At 33.7% G+C, this 18,341-nt stretch overlaps 2 protein-coding genes across 8 annotated transcripts in view; both read right to left on the reverse strand.

Moving 5' to 3' along the window:
* LOC139691100 (zinc finger protein 271-like) overlaps positions 1-5,346 on the reverse strand; it is a 49,456-nt gene extending 44,110 nt beyond the window's left edge. For 5 of the 7 annotated variants that reach the window (XM_071588860.1, XM_071588861.1, XM_071588862.1 and 2 more), the window contains exons 1-3: positions 4,618-5,346; positions 3,767-3,927; positions 3,410-3,556 (exon numbers count right to left, since the gene is read on the reverse strand). In XM_071588860.1, coding sequence (XP_071444961.1) covers positions 3,410-3,556; positions 3,767-3,817 — 198 coding nt within the window. In that variant the 5' untranslated portion in view covers positions 3,818-3,927; positions 4,618-5,346. The remainder of the gene's footprint in view (positions 1-3,409; positions 3,557-3,766; positions 3,928-4,617) is intronic. The other 2 variants (XM_071588868.1, XM_071588867.1) reach the window with 1 other exon arrangement.
* Positions 5,347-5,870: 524 nt separating this feature from the next.
* Positions 5,871-18,341, reverse strand: part of T48 (FU domain-containing protein T48) — a 138,483-nt gene continuing 126,012 nt past the window's right edge. The window contains exons 5-6 of the mRNA XM_071588077.1: positions 10,813-10,969; positions 5,871-6,623 (exon numbers count right to left, since the gene is read on the reverse strand). Coding sequence (XP_071444178.1) covers positions 6,171-6,623; positions 10,813-10,969 — 610 coding nt within the window. The 3' untranslated portion in view covers positions 5,871-6,170. The remainder of the gene's footprint in view (positions 6,624-10,812; positions 10,970-18,341) is intronic.

The raw sequence follows: 18,341 nt of genomic DNA on the forward strand, positions 1-18,341 counted from the left end.
ACAAACTTCCACTACATCTTGCCTGAATCTGTTGAATATATTGTTTGATGTGTTTTCATTTCTTCTCGTTTCGACTACTCCCTCACATCTTCATACACATTTTCTACTATTTCATACTATTCATTTGGGCAATCTTAGCCAACTATGATCTATAAATTATGAGCCAGTCAACTCTTCTCTGGCATTACAGACTTTTCCAAGTCACTATCCTTGTTCCATTCAATTACTAATTAAACTGCCACTTCCAAGCCCATCATCTTTGTGATATCTCATTTCACGCATAAGCATTTCATAATTCAAAGTATATAATCACTACAAAAGAATTACTATTTTCATTAAAGTCAAAAAATGTTATCATTCCAACAATTCCCAAAATGCACACAAAATTCCCAATGATTCATCTCTGGAAGTGAAAAAGATTTATTTTTCTTTCTCCAAATTTTTTCTGTCATTTCCCATCAAGAGTGGGTGATTTTCTTCACTTTAGAGTTTTGGAGTCGGGAAATAACTTAAGGCATTATTTTGCCACTCAATTGTTACAGGCTACACAATTCATAGACCTTTCGTGGCATAGATTGTGACTCTCACTCAAATCTAAGAAAAATCAAATAGTCCTCGAAACTCACTAAAGACTCCCTTTAAATAAAATTCAAACTCAATATTTAAAATATACTATCTTAATCATATGCTAGACATTAGAAAGCATTAATTTTCCATCTAATTTTCTTGATCACAAGAATTCAGCAAATTGGGACTTATTACCCGGTGGTAATCACTTCACTTGGACATGACTGAATTGTACCTTCATATTTCATCATACCTCAAATCAAGGGGTATGATGGTGATAATAGAGGATAACTTCCTACTTATTTCAAAACATTTCCCTTTTACTTTACCATATCTTTTCAAGTAGTCTTTATAATCCCAAAAGTTGATCTGTGCATTTCTAGCTAAGAGCAAAATAGAGAGGAAACTCTCCCAGAGCCTACCTGGCAACAACTAGAAGCCATTCATTTGAAAACAGAAATGAATCTTAGGTCACAACTTTATATAAGGCACTTTCTCTTTTAATTAAGCCCTAAGCAAAGGGTATTAACTGTCTTTAACTAATCTGAATTTCATTACAGAAAATCATTCATTTATATGGCCAACTGCAGATCCTTATATAATGATCCTCCTATAAAAGAGCTTCTATGAATTCACTCACCAACACAGCAATCCAGGAAATTTTCAAAACTATCAAATTTTGAAAATTTTAATTCTACTGCCCACTAGAATTCTCATGTTAGTTTGGTTTACCCAGCTGTAAGTTACCCACAATTTCAACATGATACCTTTTTTCTTTGCCCTAACCCAAAGATACTGTTACCATTGATTGAGGAAGATGGTCTCTCCAAACCCTACAGCAATTTTAAGTTACTCTTTGGGGCCTATACTCGAAAGAACCAAATATAGTATTCTTCAGCATGAAGGTGCACGGAGTAGTGTACGCAGTATTAAAAGAAACTATAATTTTCTTCGGTTTAAAACAGTAAAATTTAACTTTTCACCACTAACTTCACCAGCAGAATGAAGAATCCAGGCTGGTATTAATAATCAATATTTATAAATGCATAAATCTGACGACTGGGAACTGGTCAAAATAGCCTAGTCAAGACTTGCACCATGTCTATTTTAAAATTATAATTTAGCACAAGCCAAAAATGACTGTGAATTGATGAAAACTATAGTTAAATTGAATGAAAATAATTTGTAACTTCCACACAATTTTTATTCGTACTACCGGTTTCAATGCATCGGCGTCATCATCAGGTATCACCGGCATCATTGCCTGATGATGACGCCGATGCGTTGAAACCGGAAGTACGAATAAAAATTGTGTGGAAGTTACAAAGTATTTTCATTCAAACAAACATGAACCTCCACAAAGTTGAGCCCAAGACCATAGAATTCACTATAGTTAAAATTATCCACCCAAAAATTGCCCTAAGTTAATTAAGTAAAGAAATGATGTTTATATTATGCAGCAATACAATAGCTTCAATTTTCATATCAGAATCTAAGGCTCAGCAGAGAACAACATTAAATCAATGGCAATAAGTCAATCATAAAACAAAGAGCTTTAACATTCCTAAGTTACTAAGAATTAAAAGAAATTTTAATATTTTTGTGGTAAATAGAAAAATTAAATTGGCCTAGTTATTAAACAGAAAATTGTCATACTATAAATCTCAAGAGCTGAGAATATTATTCATAAATATATCTGCAAATTAGAGCCTTCCACATTTTACAGCTTCCTTCCATATCACCCAAACTTCTCGTAGTACATCATTGCCTGGACACACATAACAGCTACTTTCAATGTTGAAACAAATTTATGTATTTTAGCATAAGAATTAACTTTTCTCTTCAAGTGGAAAAGTATAGAAATTCTAGAGTTAAGAGAAAAGCCACTCCATCAGTCATGTAAATATAACTCATTTGATTTGCATGCATAAGACCACCTTCAATTCTTAATTCATGATGACGATTTCAAAACCAACAAAAATGAAGTCCCATGAGTTCTAGTTTATTATAATTATTGCTTTGTTTCAGATTACTGGTGTAAATTAATATCAATTTTGCAATGAAATTTTCGCGGTTCAGGCAACCTAGCTCACATAAACTCATACAAGATATTGAAAGGATCGATAAAAAATAAATGAAAATATGCAATGGGTAAATACAAAGTTGAATATTTATGAGATAATTCATTGCATGCAGTAAGTGCTTAGCAAAAAAATACCAATGGCCTATAAAAATATTAAGATTATCCGGTGGAAAATATACGTATGGGCCTATCATGGTTGAAGATGAGCAAACCTGGGACAAGCATGGATTGGCTATAAAGAATCCTGAAATAAACTGCACACACTAGCAAACACACACCAAAAAGCATGACTATGGTTAATAAGTAGCACTGAAAACTTTGAAAAAAATGGAAACTTTGGCAAAAAATGAAAATTTTAAAAACAAAAATGAATAATCCACAAAAGAAAGTAATGGGTTGAAGATTTAACTGTTAATGGGAACAGAGAGAAAAACAAAGATGAAAATCTAGTTATTTAAAAATTAGTTTCTTGAGAGAAGGTAGAGATCTGCTGAAGAGATGAATTTGATACAGGCTGCAAGGAAAATCTTAAGCTACAAAAGTGTATTATGCCAAGAATTGAACACTTCGCCTCGGATTTTCAGTGACTGAAAACAGATTTATAGTACTTCAATTCTTTGCCTATCACATTAATTAAATCAGCCATGAAATGAAAAAGATTCATTTTATAGCTTTGATGTCAAGCACCAACACCATATATCAGTAGCCACCCAGTTGAGTCTGAGAGATAGAAAAAATTCAATTTATTTATAATTTTACCCTAGGAGCCCCATATACAGGGACTTGAGGAACAGGCCCAGGAAAAAGATTCGTCAACACCCAGTATTTGGCTACATTGGAAAGTGCCACTGCTGATCCCACACGTAAATCTGTGGCACTTTCAGTACGAGGCCGCACTGAAGACTCCTGTAAAAAAGCCTTAAGTTTTAATAGGCACAACTAACACTGAAATGATTCCTAAAATAAACAAAAACAAACAAAATGTCTAATAGAAAATGAAAATAAAATAAATAATATTAAAAAGTAAAATGAGCATTTGAAATCTCCTTTTGCCACGAGCAATTAATGCAAAACCGCCGCCTCTGTCTAAACAACAATACCAGATTAGAAACATACCTCCGTCGAATCGCTGGATGGCGGTGGTAAAGCATGCTGCTCAGCATTCATGGCGTTCTTCGACAAAATAATTTAAAGTCGGTTAACGATAATGTAACCAACTTCATTCTCATACATCACCACAATATTTACAATTAGTAATTGTATTCATCCCAGGACGCCTGAAAAGTGACATAAAGTTCTCATACAAAACAAATTATGTTTGGAAACAGTGAACACATAAACATCAACAAATCTCATTCTGTAAAATTTCGAGCACAGCCTATTGAAATTCTTAACAGAACAATGAGCTTTTCAGTAACACTTAAACAAAAAATCACAACGGATGACGAATCTCACAATTATAATGATTTTTTTCTCAAAATCACTACAAAACTAGTTACTACCGCCAATATGTCTACTAATTTACGCGCAACTAATTTTCTAAGAGCAAAAGAATCCAGCAGATTAGAGCCGCTTATTCCGACAAAATAATGATAAAAGAAAACCCGTACCATGGTCAATGGGACTAATATTACTTACAGCGTTACGGATGGGGCGATACATACCACCGCCAAGTTAAAAAAAAAATTTTAATGTTTAAAATAATTTCTATCTCGAACGCTTATGTAAAACCATTAACAAATGGTAGGTTACAACACGCAAACAAGCAGGCATGTATCGTTGTCAGGAGCTTTATTTATCATAGTAGAATGCAAACAAATGTACACAAGAATAAAAACTGAATATTAAAATTGTTTAAGTAAACCGAAAAAGACGGCGCCCATGAATTACTAAATATTGTTAACTTTCTACAATACATGAAATTACGAGGAGCACACTGACCAACCGTCTAAAACAAACTTACATACCTTTTTTGTCGCAAATTCCTAAACGTTTGTAAACCGCAGACAAGCCCACCGCCGAGAAGGTTTGCTGTCATGGCGTAAACACCATGAGCCTAAGTGTATCGATAGCGTCCTTTGCCTGGCTGTTGCTATATAAGGTTAGTCGACCCAAGATGGAATCAAGAATAGTTTATACTTTTCATTTAGCTCCTATTCACTAATTCCTTGCCGCAGGTTAACAAATATGGGCAGAACTACAGGAATTATTACACACTGAACATTGCACTATTTCATGAGCTAAATCTTGGATATCGATTTATATCGAAGCTCGAAATGAAAACTGAAGAGCTGTATTTTTTCTTTGTGATGCACGATCTCCTTTACATTTAATGATTATATGACATATTTATCACTTTATAGCAATATACAAAAATTTTATAAATAAAACTACCGTAGCTCTGGCGGAGAAAAGAACACAGGTTCTTAAGGCGATTTGCGGGAAAGTAATGACGCTTCTGGCGCACTGCTAAGCAATATTCGCGAGTAGCTATGTTGAGATATATTCTCTATTGGGAAGTTCACTTGTCACAATATTCGTAAAATACTCCATATTTAATTGATACTAACTACTCGATGAACTAATTTTATATGTTTACTGGAGAATATCGTCATAATGACAATTTGGCTATAATCACAACACAGCCGAAGAATCGATCCGCGCCCGCCGAACGCTAATTGGGGATTGGCTGTGACTTTTTGTTTGAACCGGTGAGTCTTGTGTTCATTAAGAAGATCCTAAAGTATTAAAGAATTTTTAGTTTTCCGCACAACATTTTCAAATGCGAATGAATATTTTGAATTTTAAGAGCTCCTGCGAGTTGGCATTGGACTAAAAATTAGTAGCAACGAACGTATAGCGCAGAATGCGCAGGTCCGTTGGGCAAGAATAAAAAATACTCTTTGAAATTACAGCTTGGATACACAATTTCCGGTCGAGTGCTGTGATAAGTTGCATTTCTCTTGTTACGTATGAAGCAGAGTAAGATGAAAATTTCTGAATTATCTCTCAGACTATAACGTTAAGAGTTAAAGGACAGCTTTAGTACTCCTGGCATCCCCAGTAATTATACGTATTACAAAGTAAATGTCATATAATCACCAATTTCATGTTATGTCGCCTTCATGAAGGCAGTTTAATTTGATTAAGGTCCTGACCAGTGTCCATATGCAAATGGACGCCAATCTTATATGTAAGTAAATAAGCCACATTTCTTGGTAATACGAACTATTATTGTAAATTTAGCATATTTTAAATATACAGACATTTAGAAACATTGCATTATGTACAAAAATAAATTGACTAGCATTATTAAACTTCAAGGTTGAGTTAAATACTTATTCCAATGCAAAGAAAGCATTGAACCTCAATGGGCTGAGAGAATTGTAGGTAACTGAAAGAAATACTTCACATTTCGTGGTCAACTTTTTACACATTGTCTGTTACGTAGGTAACTATTCGATATGGCTTGACATTGGGCCACAAAATGGTAACAATTTGCTATTCACTATAATCAACATCAGAGTTCTGTGGTGATTTCATCCTGTGGCCTGTGCCCCAAAGGTACAAATTCATCATCAACGTCAAATCCCCAGTGGATATTTCTTGTCCATTCACTGGGAATTGGTGCTTGATAGCTCGATGTTGATCCATAATCATTAGAACAATATTCTTCTGGGTCACCTTGTGTGACTCCCTCCTCATCCACCATGTCTACTACTTTAGTAGGTCTACTGGGCAACAATTCCTGTCTCATGGCTGTCAAAAAATGATGATTTCCAATAAAAGATGAATCCCCGTTTGAGATTTTAGTTGATCCTTCAGAGTTGGGGGTTTTAGGCAACCCAACATTTTGAATCTTCCCATTTGGCTGAAAGGACACGAGTTCACTGGATTTCCTTTCACAGGAATCTTTGGGTGGCTCACAGTGCACCTGTATCTGCAGCTGGAGTATTTTCGCTGGTTCCTTCACCTGTAAATAAGTTACATTATTAGTGTTGTCATTAGTTGTAGAGCTGATCCAATAATAGTAAAGTGTAAGGCAAATTAGGTGCAATTATTTTCACTTGTTAAGCTATAAAATGAACAGAATGAAGCCATTCAAAAATAATAAAATGACTTCCTTATGAAACCTTATTAAAACAAACTAAGAAATAAGAAATGGTAAATATAAACCTGACTAGACATTATCACTCCAAACCTGTAAGGAATTGACAAACTAGATATTTTTCCATATCAACCATCAAAAATATCAGCATTTATTCTCAAGGCTAGTACACAGTAGAACAAGATGATAGCTAATAAAATAATAATTATTAAACCATTTTAGACAGTTTTTTGTCTTTCAACAGCTTTCATAAATACAGATTTTTATTTTGATTTCCCATTTATGTCACATTGAATGGTACAGTACCGGACAAAGTGCTTGATCCCAACATCAATCTGAAGTGGCATGCTTTACTATATACTTTAAATTGAAACCAACAATACTTAAAGGAAGGCAAGCTTCAATTATAAGTATGCAGTTTCAAACAGTGTACACAAATCACTTAAAATTGTCAAGCTTTTTCTTCATAAATTATATATTTAGCATCTCTCCGTAATTATTAGTTAAGTGGTTTCCTTCACGAGTATGGGGTCACAATATGCCCTGCTCCAGCTACGTAGCTAATACTTGCAAACATTTTCATGAGTTTCCACACAAGTATTCTACACCGGTTGTTAAAGGCATTATTGATATTATAATATCAGTTAGTTGGCTAAGTGAATATAGAAAATGGAATTCCAGTTGCTTTTTTAAACTCGTTTATCATTTTTATTCTAGTAAGCATATGTTAATATACTTGTGACTTTGACTTTTAAGTTGACATTTTTCATTGTTGAGTGGAATAAATACAGAATGACATAAATACTATGAAATTAAAGTGATGCTACCTCTCCCAAGGTGTGGTATCACTTTGTATCTAATTCTGCAAATGAAGGTGGGAGAGGGATTAGCAGGTTGTTACTATTGTGCCTCTGACTTTGGGATGTCATTAACCCTTGGTTGGGTATTACTAATTATGGCTGATTGCAAAAAAAGGGTAAACTGCCTTTTTGGACCAGAAAAGTTTTCCCCTGGAGACATCCACACATACTGATTATATGGTTTAATATCACACCCTTGGTTACAATACTTTTTGTTATACCCTCAGGCTATCAGGGCAAATAATTGTTAACATTTCGTTAATATATTTTATGGTACGAGTGCAGATTTAAATTTGTTATATTTGGAGTAGGGACAAGCTAGCTAACTTGTAGGTGAGGTCAAAAATTTGTGCCGTGGTTATAGTAAAAACCCCAAATATATGTGGTCTACATATAAAGGGGGTTCAGGATGGCATGGTGGCTTAAGTCCTGGCTTCCCACCCTGAGGGCCCAGGCTTGAATCCTGACGATGGCAGGATATTTTTAGGTTGTATCCCGATCCCTAGTTGAGGCAACAATGGAGAGCACTTCAAACGGAGTATGCCATCCATTGGATGGAACATTCAACTGTGTACCCTTGAGCTCTTCATTAAGAGTAGGCTAGTGCCAGTGCAGGGTTTCTATCCATTCTTCCTCCATTCCCTGAGCTTTCTAGCCCTATTAAATGACCCACCTATCCCTGATGGAACAATTGACCTTAGGTGAGGGTCACTTCCCCCATTAACTACTAGTATGTATACCTATTAAGTTCATATTTGAACTTTTGCCAATAAATTTACAATATGCACTCATTTTGAGTAACAGTAGAACATCAGTACACCTTATCCAATAGCAATCAAATGTCATGCCCTCTGAAACAAAATCATATATTATTCATTCACCATCTCATTAGTCTAGTTTAGCTTAACATGTGTACCTCATATGCATGATAATGCCTAACATAACCCTTTTTGGAATATATCTTGTTTTTTGCATAATATCGTGACAATTAATTGCTGTTTCAAATTAAAACTAAAGTCAAATGGAATTGCACTAAAATAATGAGAAAAGGTGGTCTATTATACATATAAGGTGCTTCAGTAGCTAAGATAATTTCACGGTTAAAGCTGAACAATCAGGTCTGCATTTCCAAGGGCACACAATCAAGCTAAGTTCAAGTCCTTAAGTTAACAACACCAGCTGTAATTTTAACTATTTTCAATAGAAGGATAGTCTAGGACTAGACTATTATAGTTTGTTCTAAGTTAAATTGAAGGTGAAAGCTTTACTCATTGAAAATCAAAGCAATTTATTTCTTTTGCTGCACCATGGATAAGTAAAAAATTCTAGTAAAAACACATTCAAGAATTATTTCATAGGTCACTTGTAATTGAGTAATTTCACAAAAAATTATTTCTTCGCTTTTTCATCAATATATTCATATACAAGGCTTATCCCAATGCATATTTTTTTGTTAAAGAATCACTAGGTATAAAACAATATTTCTGACATAGGTACAAATACTTCAAAGAAGTTCCCTCATTCATAATTGGCTTGGTGAAAAAAATCATTGGTAAATTTGGCCATGGTTTTACCACCATATTATGAAAAAGTATCATTCCTCTCAACATCAAGAGAATAACATAATAGTTTCTCGGTATTTCATCCTTACAAGATATGGTTTGTTTTCAATAAAATGATGTACTTTACAAAGCAAAAAATTGACTAGGTGTTCAGGAGAGTGGTCCTGATTCCAAAAATTTGGAAACATCACTGAGCCTTAATACTATTCAGTGATTTACTGGCAAAAGCACCTTAAATTTCCCTATTTGCACTCCATTTGACTAATATGGCACTGGAAATTCAAATCCCTGCTTCACTTGATTTTTCCTCAGTGCATGTTTATAAATCAGCAGGATCTACCCAATTATATGAATTAGCATATTGAAAATCATATAAAATTGTGATTTCAATAGGGTAATTTGATTTAATCAATCAACACTTTTGTCTGGCAATCAGCAATAGTAGTAATACTCAACCAAGGTTTCATGATAGGCCAAAGTCACATGCACAGTAGCAACAACCTGTTAATCCCACTCCCACCTTTATTTGCAGAATTACATACACAGGGATACCTCAACTTGGGATAGTGAGCATCTCTTTCCTTTCATAGCATATATGTCATTCGATATTTAGTCCATACAGCAATGAGAGATGGAAGAAAAATGTCCACTTAAAAGGCAAATTCCAAAAATATCAACTTTTGGTGACAAGAATATAAATTATTATTATTATTACTTTTTATTTGCCCAGAGATCACAATACAAAAATACCAGGTGGGTGGTGTACCTGTATGTACATGATATAAGGCACGTCAAAGAGGAGCAAAGACACAGGCTCAGTTAAGATACATAAAAGAAATGATTCTCACAGTTGCATAAATGTTTGGTACAAACCCATGAACATTGGCTGTAACATGCACATGCAATATCAAATTCAGAAAAATCATTGATCGCAAACATGAATCAGACCATGACCATTGCTAGAAACTAAAAGTATGAATTTACTGGTTGGGAATATTGTTGAGATGTTCGTCAACCGAGTAGAACATATTGAGCTGTAGACATCTTTTTAATTTATGCCTGAATGCAGCAGTTCCCTTTGTATCCTTGATACTTTTGGGTAGTTTGTTATATAATCTGATGCCCATTTCAATGGGTCCTAATTTCAATGCTTTAGTTCTTATATTCCCATAATGGAAGTCATTCCTGCCTCTGGTGTAATGATGATGAAAGGCAGAGTTAAGAGAATAGTTGCCAATGTCATTTTTTATATATAGAATTAAAAACATAATGTAGATGCACAGGAGTGGTAGCAAATTTATATCACAGAAAATAGGCCTTGATGGAGCACTGTGAGATTTCGTGGTGATGATTCTAATAGCTTTCTTTTGCATTTTAAAGATGGTTTGAGAAATAGCAGCTGATCTGCTCATAGCAGCATAATATTATACTGTAGGTTATATTTGAATAAATTTCCCCATAGTACAAAAATTGAGTAGTACAGTTTTACTTGTAGTTTCATACAGGTGTCTTAATAAGTAGCAAGTTGAACTGAGCTTGTGTGGAAGGGCTTTTATGATAATTAAGTTAAAAAGAGAGAATATATTTCTCTTTTATTTTATTTATCCACTTATTCTACAATTAGGTACTTACAAGAGTTGTTGCAACTAAGCAATGCTGCTTTTTGTATCTCTTCAGGACTCTTTCACCCCATGAGAGTAATTTTTTCCAGTCCGTGGGTATGGTCATGTTTTGGAAATCTTTTTGGTTAAGAAGTGCCAATATCCGGCACAAGTCTCTTAAGACAACACTGAAAAAAATGATTGAGCAAATTCCTTATAATTTTCCATCATAATAATTTTTCCAAATGTTCAATTTTAAATGAATAACAAGAAGGGATGCGACAAGTGGCGATAGGAAGTCCAGTGCTTAAACAATGCTATTATTATTAGAATGAACCAAACTATTCTTGTACAGAAGGCTATTAGATGAGTTGATGATTTTATCATTTTATAATGTACCTCTAAAGAAATACATATAAGGGATACTATCATAATTTTAAAATGGTAAGTACAAGTAAAAAGGGATTATTTTTTTCTATTTCTACATTTGATTCAGTTTTTCTATCACATGCAACTAAGTTTTTAAGTATATACTATTAAGTTCATGCTAAAATATATTTAAAATATTCCCCTGCTGAAGTAAATGTGATTTATCAATGCTTCAATGTATGTGCTGAGCTCTCTTTTTTTATATCTAATTGCTGGAAAAATCTTTAGAATTACTTGAAACATGGCATTTCTGAACATGAGGCCCTGAGCTAAAATTGGACATAATGATTCAATAAAAAACTTTGATTGGAATATGACATATAAGTTACTCTCACACAAGTTATAACAACCAGTTAACCTAGAAAATATTATACAGCCTCCCTTAACTTTACTATCATCTGATTGACTGACTTCCTGAATATCTTTTAAAAAATAATAAAACAAAACATAAAAGCATAACCTACCCATTATAAATGCATTCAATGTGGACAATCATTTTGAGGACCCGGGCAGCATTGAACTTTGCCCAAAATTGATTCAGTGTTATTTGAAACAAAAATTTCCTCTTGTTGCTGATAATGGGCCAATGATGGCTTTAACATTCTATCAACTACATTTTGTGGAATATTTCCATAACTTTGGTACAGTGTTAAAGGGAAGGCAATTGTACATGATGCGCATACTGTACTGAAGAACAGAGCTACATTTATAACAAAGGCCCTAATGATCAACCATAAACTTGTAGAGGGAAGGATCTAAAGGAAAATGTATCTATTTGAAATAATTTAATAATAATCCAGATATTTTTAATTTAATGCTATTTTGACCTGGAAAGTTGGTTTAATTAATATTTAAAGTTTGTACAGAAACCTCATTGCCAGTTAAATGTTTCCTTTACATATTTCATTTTGAGAGTAGATGGTAAGTTAAATGTACACTAAGTCACCAAACACGAAAAGAGGTTCCAGTGCGTATAGTATGAGGTACATTATTACAGTTAAATTGAAATAGTTTTACTGATGTCTTAAACAACATTTGAATCAAAGCACCTTTCCATTTACATTAATTTGATGAAAGGGGCCGTAATGGTGATAGGTTAGAGAGACAAATCTTCTGATGACCCATGAAATCATTTTCCTATAATATTTGCCAAAATGAAAATAATAAAGGAAATAAAAGGGTACAACATTAATTAATATAGGTATGCTCAATCAGAGGATATGATTGCACGTGTCCTTGGGAGGAAACATTTGATAGTTCAGGGCGATCGCAATGTGGTGGTAGGAGAAGAGATACATGGGAGTGAGATGAGGTACTACAGTTTATTTAGGATCAAACAATGACCACAAAGAGAAAGCAATATCATGTGCAGGAGACAGGGTTTCAACATGACAAACACTTGGCTTAAACACTGGAATAGATGCAGGTATATGAAGAGAATGACCAGGGATTCACAGAAATATCACTTGTCCACAACCTGTGTATTTCTCAGGTGTGAATGGAGGATGAAGATTCAAGATGGGCAGAGTTAGGAAGAGGAATAAGATGTTTGCCCAATCTCAAGAGGGCATTTCAATGTGTACAGGTACATGGATGAAATGGTAAGAGTTATGGGAATAATTGAAGATAGGAATGGAAGTCATGAGGAATTCATAAATTCAGTCAGGTTTGCAGATGATCAAGCTTTAGTTAACCAGTCAGTCAATAGGGTTACAACCATTGCTGAGGACATTAGCACACAGTTATCAGTAAGATAGACATGGGATATGAATAAATAAAACAAAATGAAGAAGTTGAGGTTTTTGAGAATTAGGATTAGAATTTTGATTTAGAATAAGGATGGCTAACTAAAGCAGTAAAATAGGAGGTCATCACTGTAGAAAATGGAAGTTTACCTATCTTGGAAGTGTTTGGACCAAAATGATCAAGTAGCAGAGACATCAGAAAAATTACATAAGGCAAAAAGCTTTGACAAGTAGGACGAAATTGATGACAGGAATGCATTATTATGGGGGAGTAAGGACTTAAAGAAATTGCTCACCAAAAGTTTGATGTGCCTGGCATCGAAATGTGGTTATTGAAGAAATAAGATAGGTGTGGATTGGAGGCTTCTAAGGTGTGGGTTTGGAGAAGGTAAAACGGACAGAAAGTAAAACAGATGAGGAAGCACTAGGCATGGTGGGGGAAGAGAGGGAATTGTTGTGGGAAGAAATCCATAGGAGGCATGAAAGGTGGAAAGTTTAATGTAGGGTGGGGTTTTCGAGTATTTTGTTAGAGAAATGCAAGTGGCTGGCGTTGACATTTTGTGATAGGAATATGGAAGGGAGAAGAGTTTGGTTGCTTATGGGACTGGAGAAAACAAGCTTAGACCTTCATTAAGCATCAAATTTTATAAGGTTACAGTTTCTAAATTTTTGCACCCAAATCCTTCCTGCTCTTTACGAAATGGAGAGAGTAAAGAGAAGTTGTAGCCATCCTTGATATTCACACTTGGTAATGATATCTACTCTCTCCAAAATTAATGTTAAAAACAGGAGTTTTGGTCAATACAAGCATGCATGAGGTCAGACTTAAAAGCTTGGAGGGACAACTCTCCTCCTTACCCTCCTGAGCCTATGCCACTGAATTAGGCATGTATTTCCATACAAGATACATGCAATTGCTGGTTTTAAACATATCTCTGCCTGCAGCATCCGATTTTAAATTTTACATAATACTTTCAAACATATAGGAATGTGAACATTTCCTATTTTAATATAATATTAATGTCATGTCTACTACATAGTAGCCTCACATATAACATTTATCAACAAATTTTAGTTAAATATGCTGTCCAAGAGCTTACAGATTCCATATGTATTCATGTGCATTATCAAGTAGGTAGGCACCTTTATAACTTTCATTTCTTCACGGCAGTTTAAAGTACACTAGTCAAATTAAGGATGCCCAAATTATTTACTTGTCAATACTCCCTTTTATCTGTTTCACTTGCTTATTTCAGTGTCTTCATAAAATATCATGCTTATCCAGTGGCATTATAATAAATTTATCAATGGAATTATGATAAATGCTTTGTTCAGATTCACTACTCTTGAATCCTCTTAATGATTTCCAAATGAATGTCAATTAAATATTGTTATTTGGACATTTTTATAAACCTCTGAAGAAGTGGCTGATTTTTGTTAATATGATTGGTGTTTTCTGTATTGGTACAGATCTAGTAGTATAAAATACCTCCTAGGATAAGAGTTATCTTTTTCACCTAACATTTTATGGCTAAAGGTTTGAGATCTAGCAAAAGAGAATTAAAGTGATTCACATATTTTAGCCAATTAAGTAATTTTATGCTCCTGAGGATTTTTCAAGACAGATGCTCATCTCTTTCCAGCATTTCTATTTCAATTTTTTTACTGCTCGCAAACTGCAAACACCCATTGACTCACATTCATACAGCCCTATGTGAAATTTTGTGTAACCAAATTATATTTTGCCCATTTAAATTGCCTCTAAGCATTAATTAAAGTTTTACCAGTAAATCATCAATAAATTGAGTTAGATTTGTATTAATTTAAAAAGAAAAAAGTGCATAGCAGATGTGATGGTGGAGAGAGTACATATTTGGTGGTGAGGTGTATGAATCATAAATTAGAACAATCAATCAGAATTCAGTTAATCCAGAAGAAATTGTATCATATATGAAAAAAATCAAAAATGTTTTATATATCTCATGTATATAATTTATAGAAGATGGAAAATGCCCTTATTATATGATATGGGGGATTATATGATTTAAACTCTGTAGACTGAAACACCGTAACGGTTTGTGAAAAGCGCAGGTGCTAAAACTATCATTTTCACTGTGAAAAAGAAACTGAAGATAATGCAAGTGCAAAATGAATTGAGTTCAAAATCAGTGAAGGCTGGTTTAAAAATTTTAAAACTATAAAATTTGTTAAAGAGACAGCCTCAGCAGATAATGTTGCAGCCACAATGTTTCTAAAGCAATTTAAAAAATGAGATTCACAAGAAGTATTACCTACCAAATTTTTAACACTGATAAATCTGAGGTGTAAATGAACATGGATACCTGCTAAAACTTCTATTAAAAGGATGAAAAGCTTGCTTCTCAGAGCAGCCAGGGACATATTGATTCTTCTTTTTAGTAGCAATGGCTCTACCGATGGCTCCATTTAACCAATGCTTGTTTATACATCGATTATTCCACGTCCACTAAAGGGAAAAGATAAAAAATCATCTCCCTCCTTTTTGGAGATCTGATCGCAGGCGAGGATATTTACGTTTTATTTAAACTAGGGTAATAACTCTTTTGTCCCTGAGAATGAGTGGTATTTTTTTAGGAAAACTGTAACTTAAGGCATTAATCCACTTGGTCATCCAAAGACATTTCAATTTGTTCAACAACCCGCAGATGATATATTGATTAATCCCAACCCAACACTTCTTCAGCCCATGGATCAAAGTGTAATTGCTACATTTAAGAATAATTATGTTCACTGTACTTCCACGAATACCTTTTTTTGTTCCAATAGTTTTTTTTCATACACAGTGACTTTGACAAAATTGATAAAATTAAATTTTCTTATTTTTATTTTGCTGTTCTCTCCTTAAAACATTTTATCTTTAATACTCAATGTTTTAGGCATATTAATTTGCAATGCTTGTCCCTTGTGAGTAAGAAAATCAGAAAATTCACATAATAATCATTTTCCTCAGATTTGGAATCAAACCGTAGAGTTTCCATTCCATTAATTGCTACTTATATTTTGCATAACTATCCAGGGCAAAACCACAACAAAAAGGTCTGCTTGTATTACAACATAAAATTTCAGAGCAATGGTTAAAATTGAGGAAGGTTAACCATAAATCAATCAATTTTTGAAGAAAGGTCATTTATATCCCTCAATATTCCAGCAAGTGTGCTATTAGATAAGTAATCTATTCAGAAATAGTTCTCGTTATATAATTTCTTGTTTTGATTACAATTTGTCACCCTAAAAGGAATTATTTACAGTAAAGGTTAACAAGAAATGGTGAAATGGTAGCAAATACCAAATATATTGTAGCATTCACTAATCATAAATAAATTGGCTATATATTCAAATTCCCAAGCCTATATACAATCTGTTAACATGATAGGCATGAGAGGAGATCGTACCACACATACATATTTAGAAATAAGGCACACTAAAGATATGAATAACGTTTTTAGACCTGCATTATTATTCAAGAAAATTTTAAAATAAATACAAGGGAGTAGGATTCCCCAGGAAAAAAGAAAGAAGCTTTAATTAACTTCCACAGAAATAGACTTAAGTCAACTAAAAACAAATTTACACCACAAAACCAAGGAACCTCTTCACATCTTATTCGTCTTCTTCATTTTTTATTACTGCTTGACATATAATTCCCTTACATCTACTAAACATTGAATTACAGTTCAATCCTGCTTTTCAAATTGCCTCTAAGTATTATGGCACTTTAAATCCATGGTAGATGCAATTGATGATAGATGACCGAAGGTACATGAAATTACTAGTACTTTCTGCATCTTGAGTGAACCATCATGTGACAATTTCATTGTTGTTCAGCAGCTATTTCAGCAAAATCTTTAGATATTGCTTCATCACTGTGAATGAAACTTGTAAATACCACTTCACACAAGAAATCCAGTAACAGTCAAAACAATGGCTTGCCAGAGGGAAGTTTGCATCCAAGAAGGCAAGGTCCGTTCCTTCACCTATGAAGATTATGGGGACTGATTGTAGGGATTTGCAAGGAATAATCTTCCTTGACTATTTGGAAAAGGGTCCAACTATTACATGTTCATTATAATTGGTTTTGATAGATAACATTGCAGGTAACACTGAGGGAAGGGAAGACCTATGGGCACACATGAATGCATAGGAACTTGTGTTTCAAGGATATGACATGTAATTAATTGAAAGAAGACTGATATCATAACATATATAAGAGTGAATCTGGAGTCAGCTAATGATATATGATAAGGTAAATTGAGTAATTAAATTAAAAAAGCCAGCGAATCTCTCACCTATCTCATCAGCATAACATGAGTTGGAACAACTTGACAGGCTTCAAGTATTAAAAGCACCAGCTAAGAAGATATTTATGTCATGGTACCCACTAAACAATACCAAAAAAAGGTTACAGATTAAGGAGTGAATATGAACTCATCAGTTCAGAATGTGGTGCCCTATAGACTCAGGACAAGGACCATTGAAAACAGACGAAATGAGGAAGCATTAGGAAGACTGGTATGAGTAGAAAAATCAATGTAGAGCAACATAAGGAAATGAAGAAAAAGCAGGAATGGTCGCCCCTTTAAAAAACAATAATTTATTTGTGAAAGAATACAAGGGAAATAAGAGGGAAAGATCAAAGGATAAATACATAGATAGGTCAAATGATGAACATGAGTTAGAAAAACTATCATGGTTCGATATATAAGAATTGAGACAGCATAGTGATAAATGAAGAGCAACCATCTCTAATCTTCAGAATGAAGGATGAATGAATTAATAATTACCTTTTCTCCAAACTAAGAAAAATGGGATAGAGTTATTTACAAAGAAACTGTGGAAAATAAAGTGATAAACTATATTACCCAGCATAAAATCTAATATTAATGTTGCTACCTAAGTCAACCAATCCATGTGTATCATTCATATTATCAAAACTTTATACACTTAAATGGGTTTGCCATATCCTAAAAATTTCGGGTATTATTATGGGATGTTAACATAAAATTTTAACACCAGTGGTTTGGTATAATTCTCTTCACACTGACTGACAAGTAAGGACTAGTATATTCATTAAGTAAGCTGTCACTTCAAAATCGTGAAAGTATATAAATCCAGATACATATTTATCACACTAATTCAATTCAAATTGAATTTAATTTAGAGATTTAGGCAACTATTACTTGATAAGGTAGCAGCATAAATTTTGAGTTTTTAATTGAAAAGACCTCCCATACTATTGCTTCTAATGTTGGACTGATAAAATACAATAAAAATACAATTTGTGATAATAACTAGGATGTAAATTTCAGACAATAGACAGGTATGAAATCATTTTTCAACAAAAAACATA

This window comes from Hetaerina americana, unplaced genomic scaffold, assembly GCF_022747635.1.
Source record: "Hetaerina americana unplaced genomic scaffold, ioHetAmer1.1.p SCAF_3, whole genome shotgun sequence".
In the NCBI taxonomy this organism is placed as follows: Eukaryota; Metazoa; Arthropoda; class Insecta; order Odonata; family Calopterygidae; genus Hetaerina; species Hetaerina americana.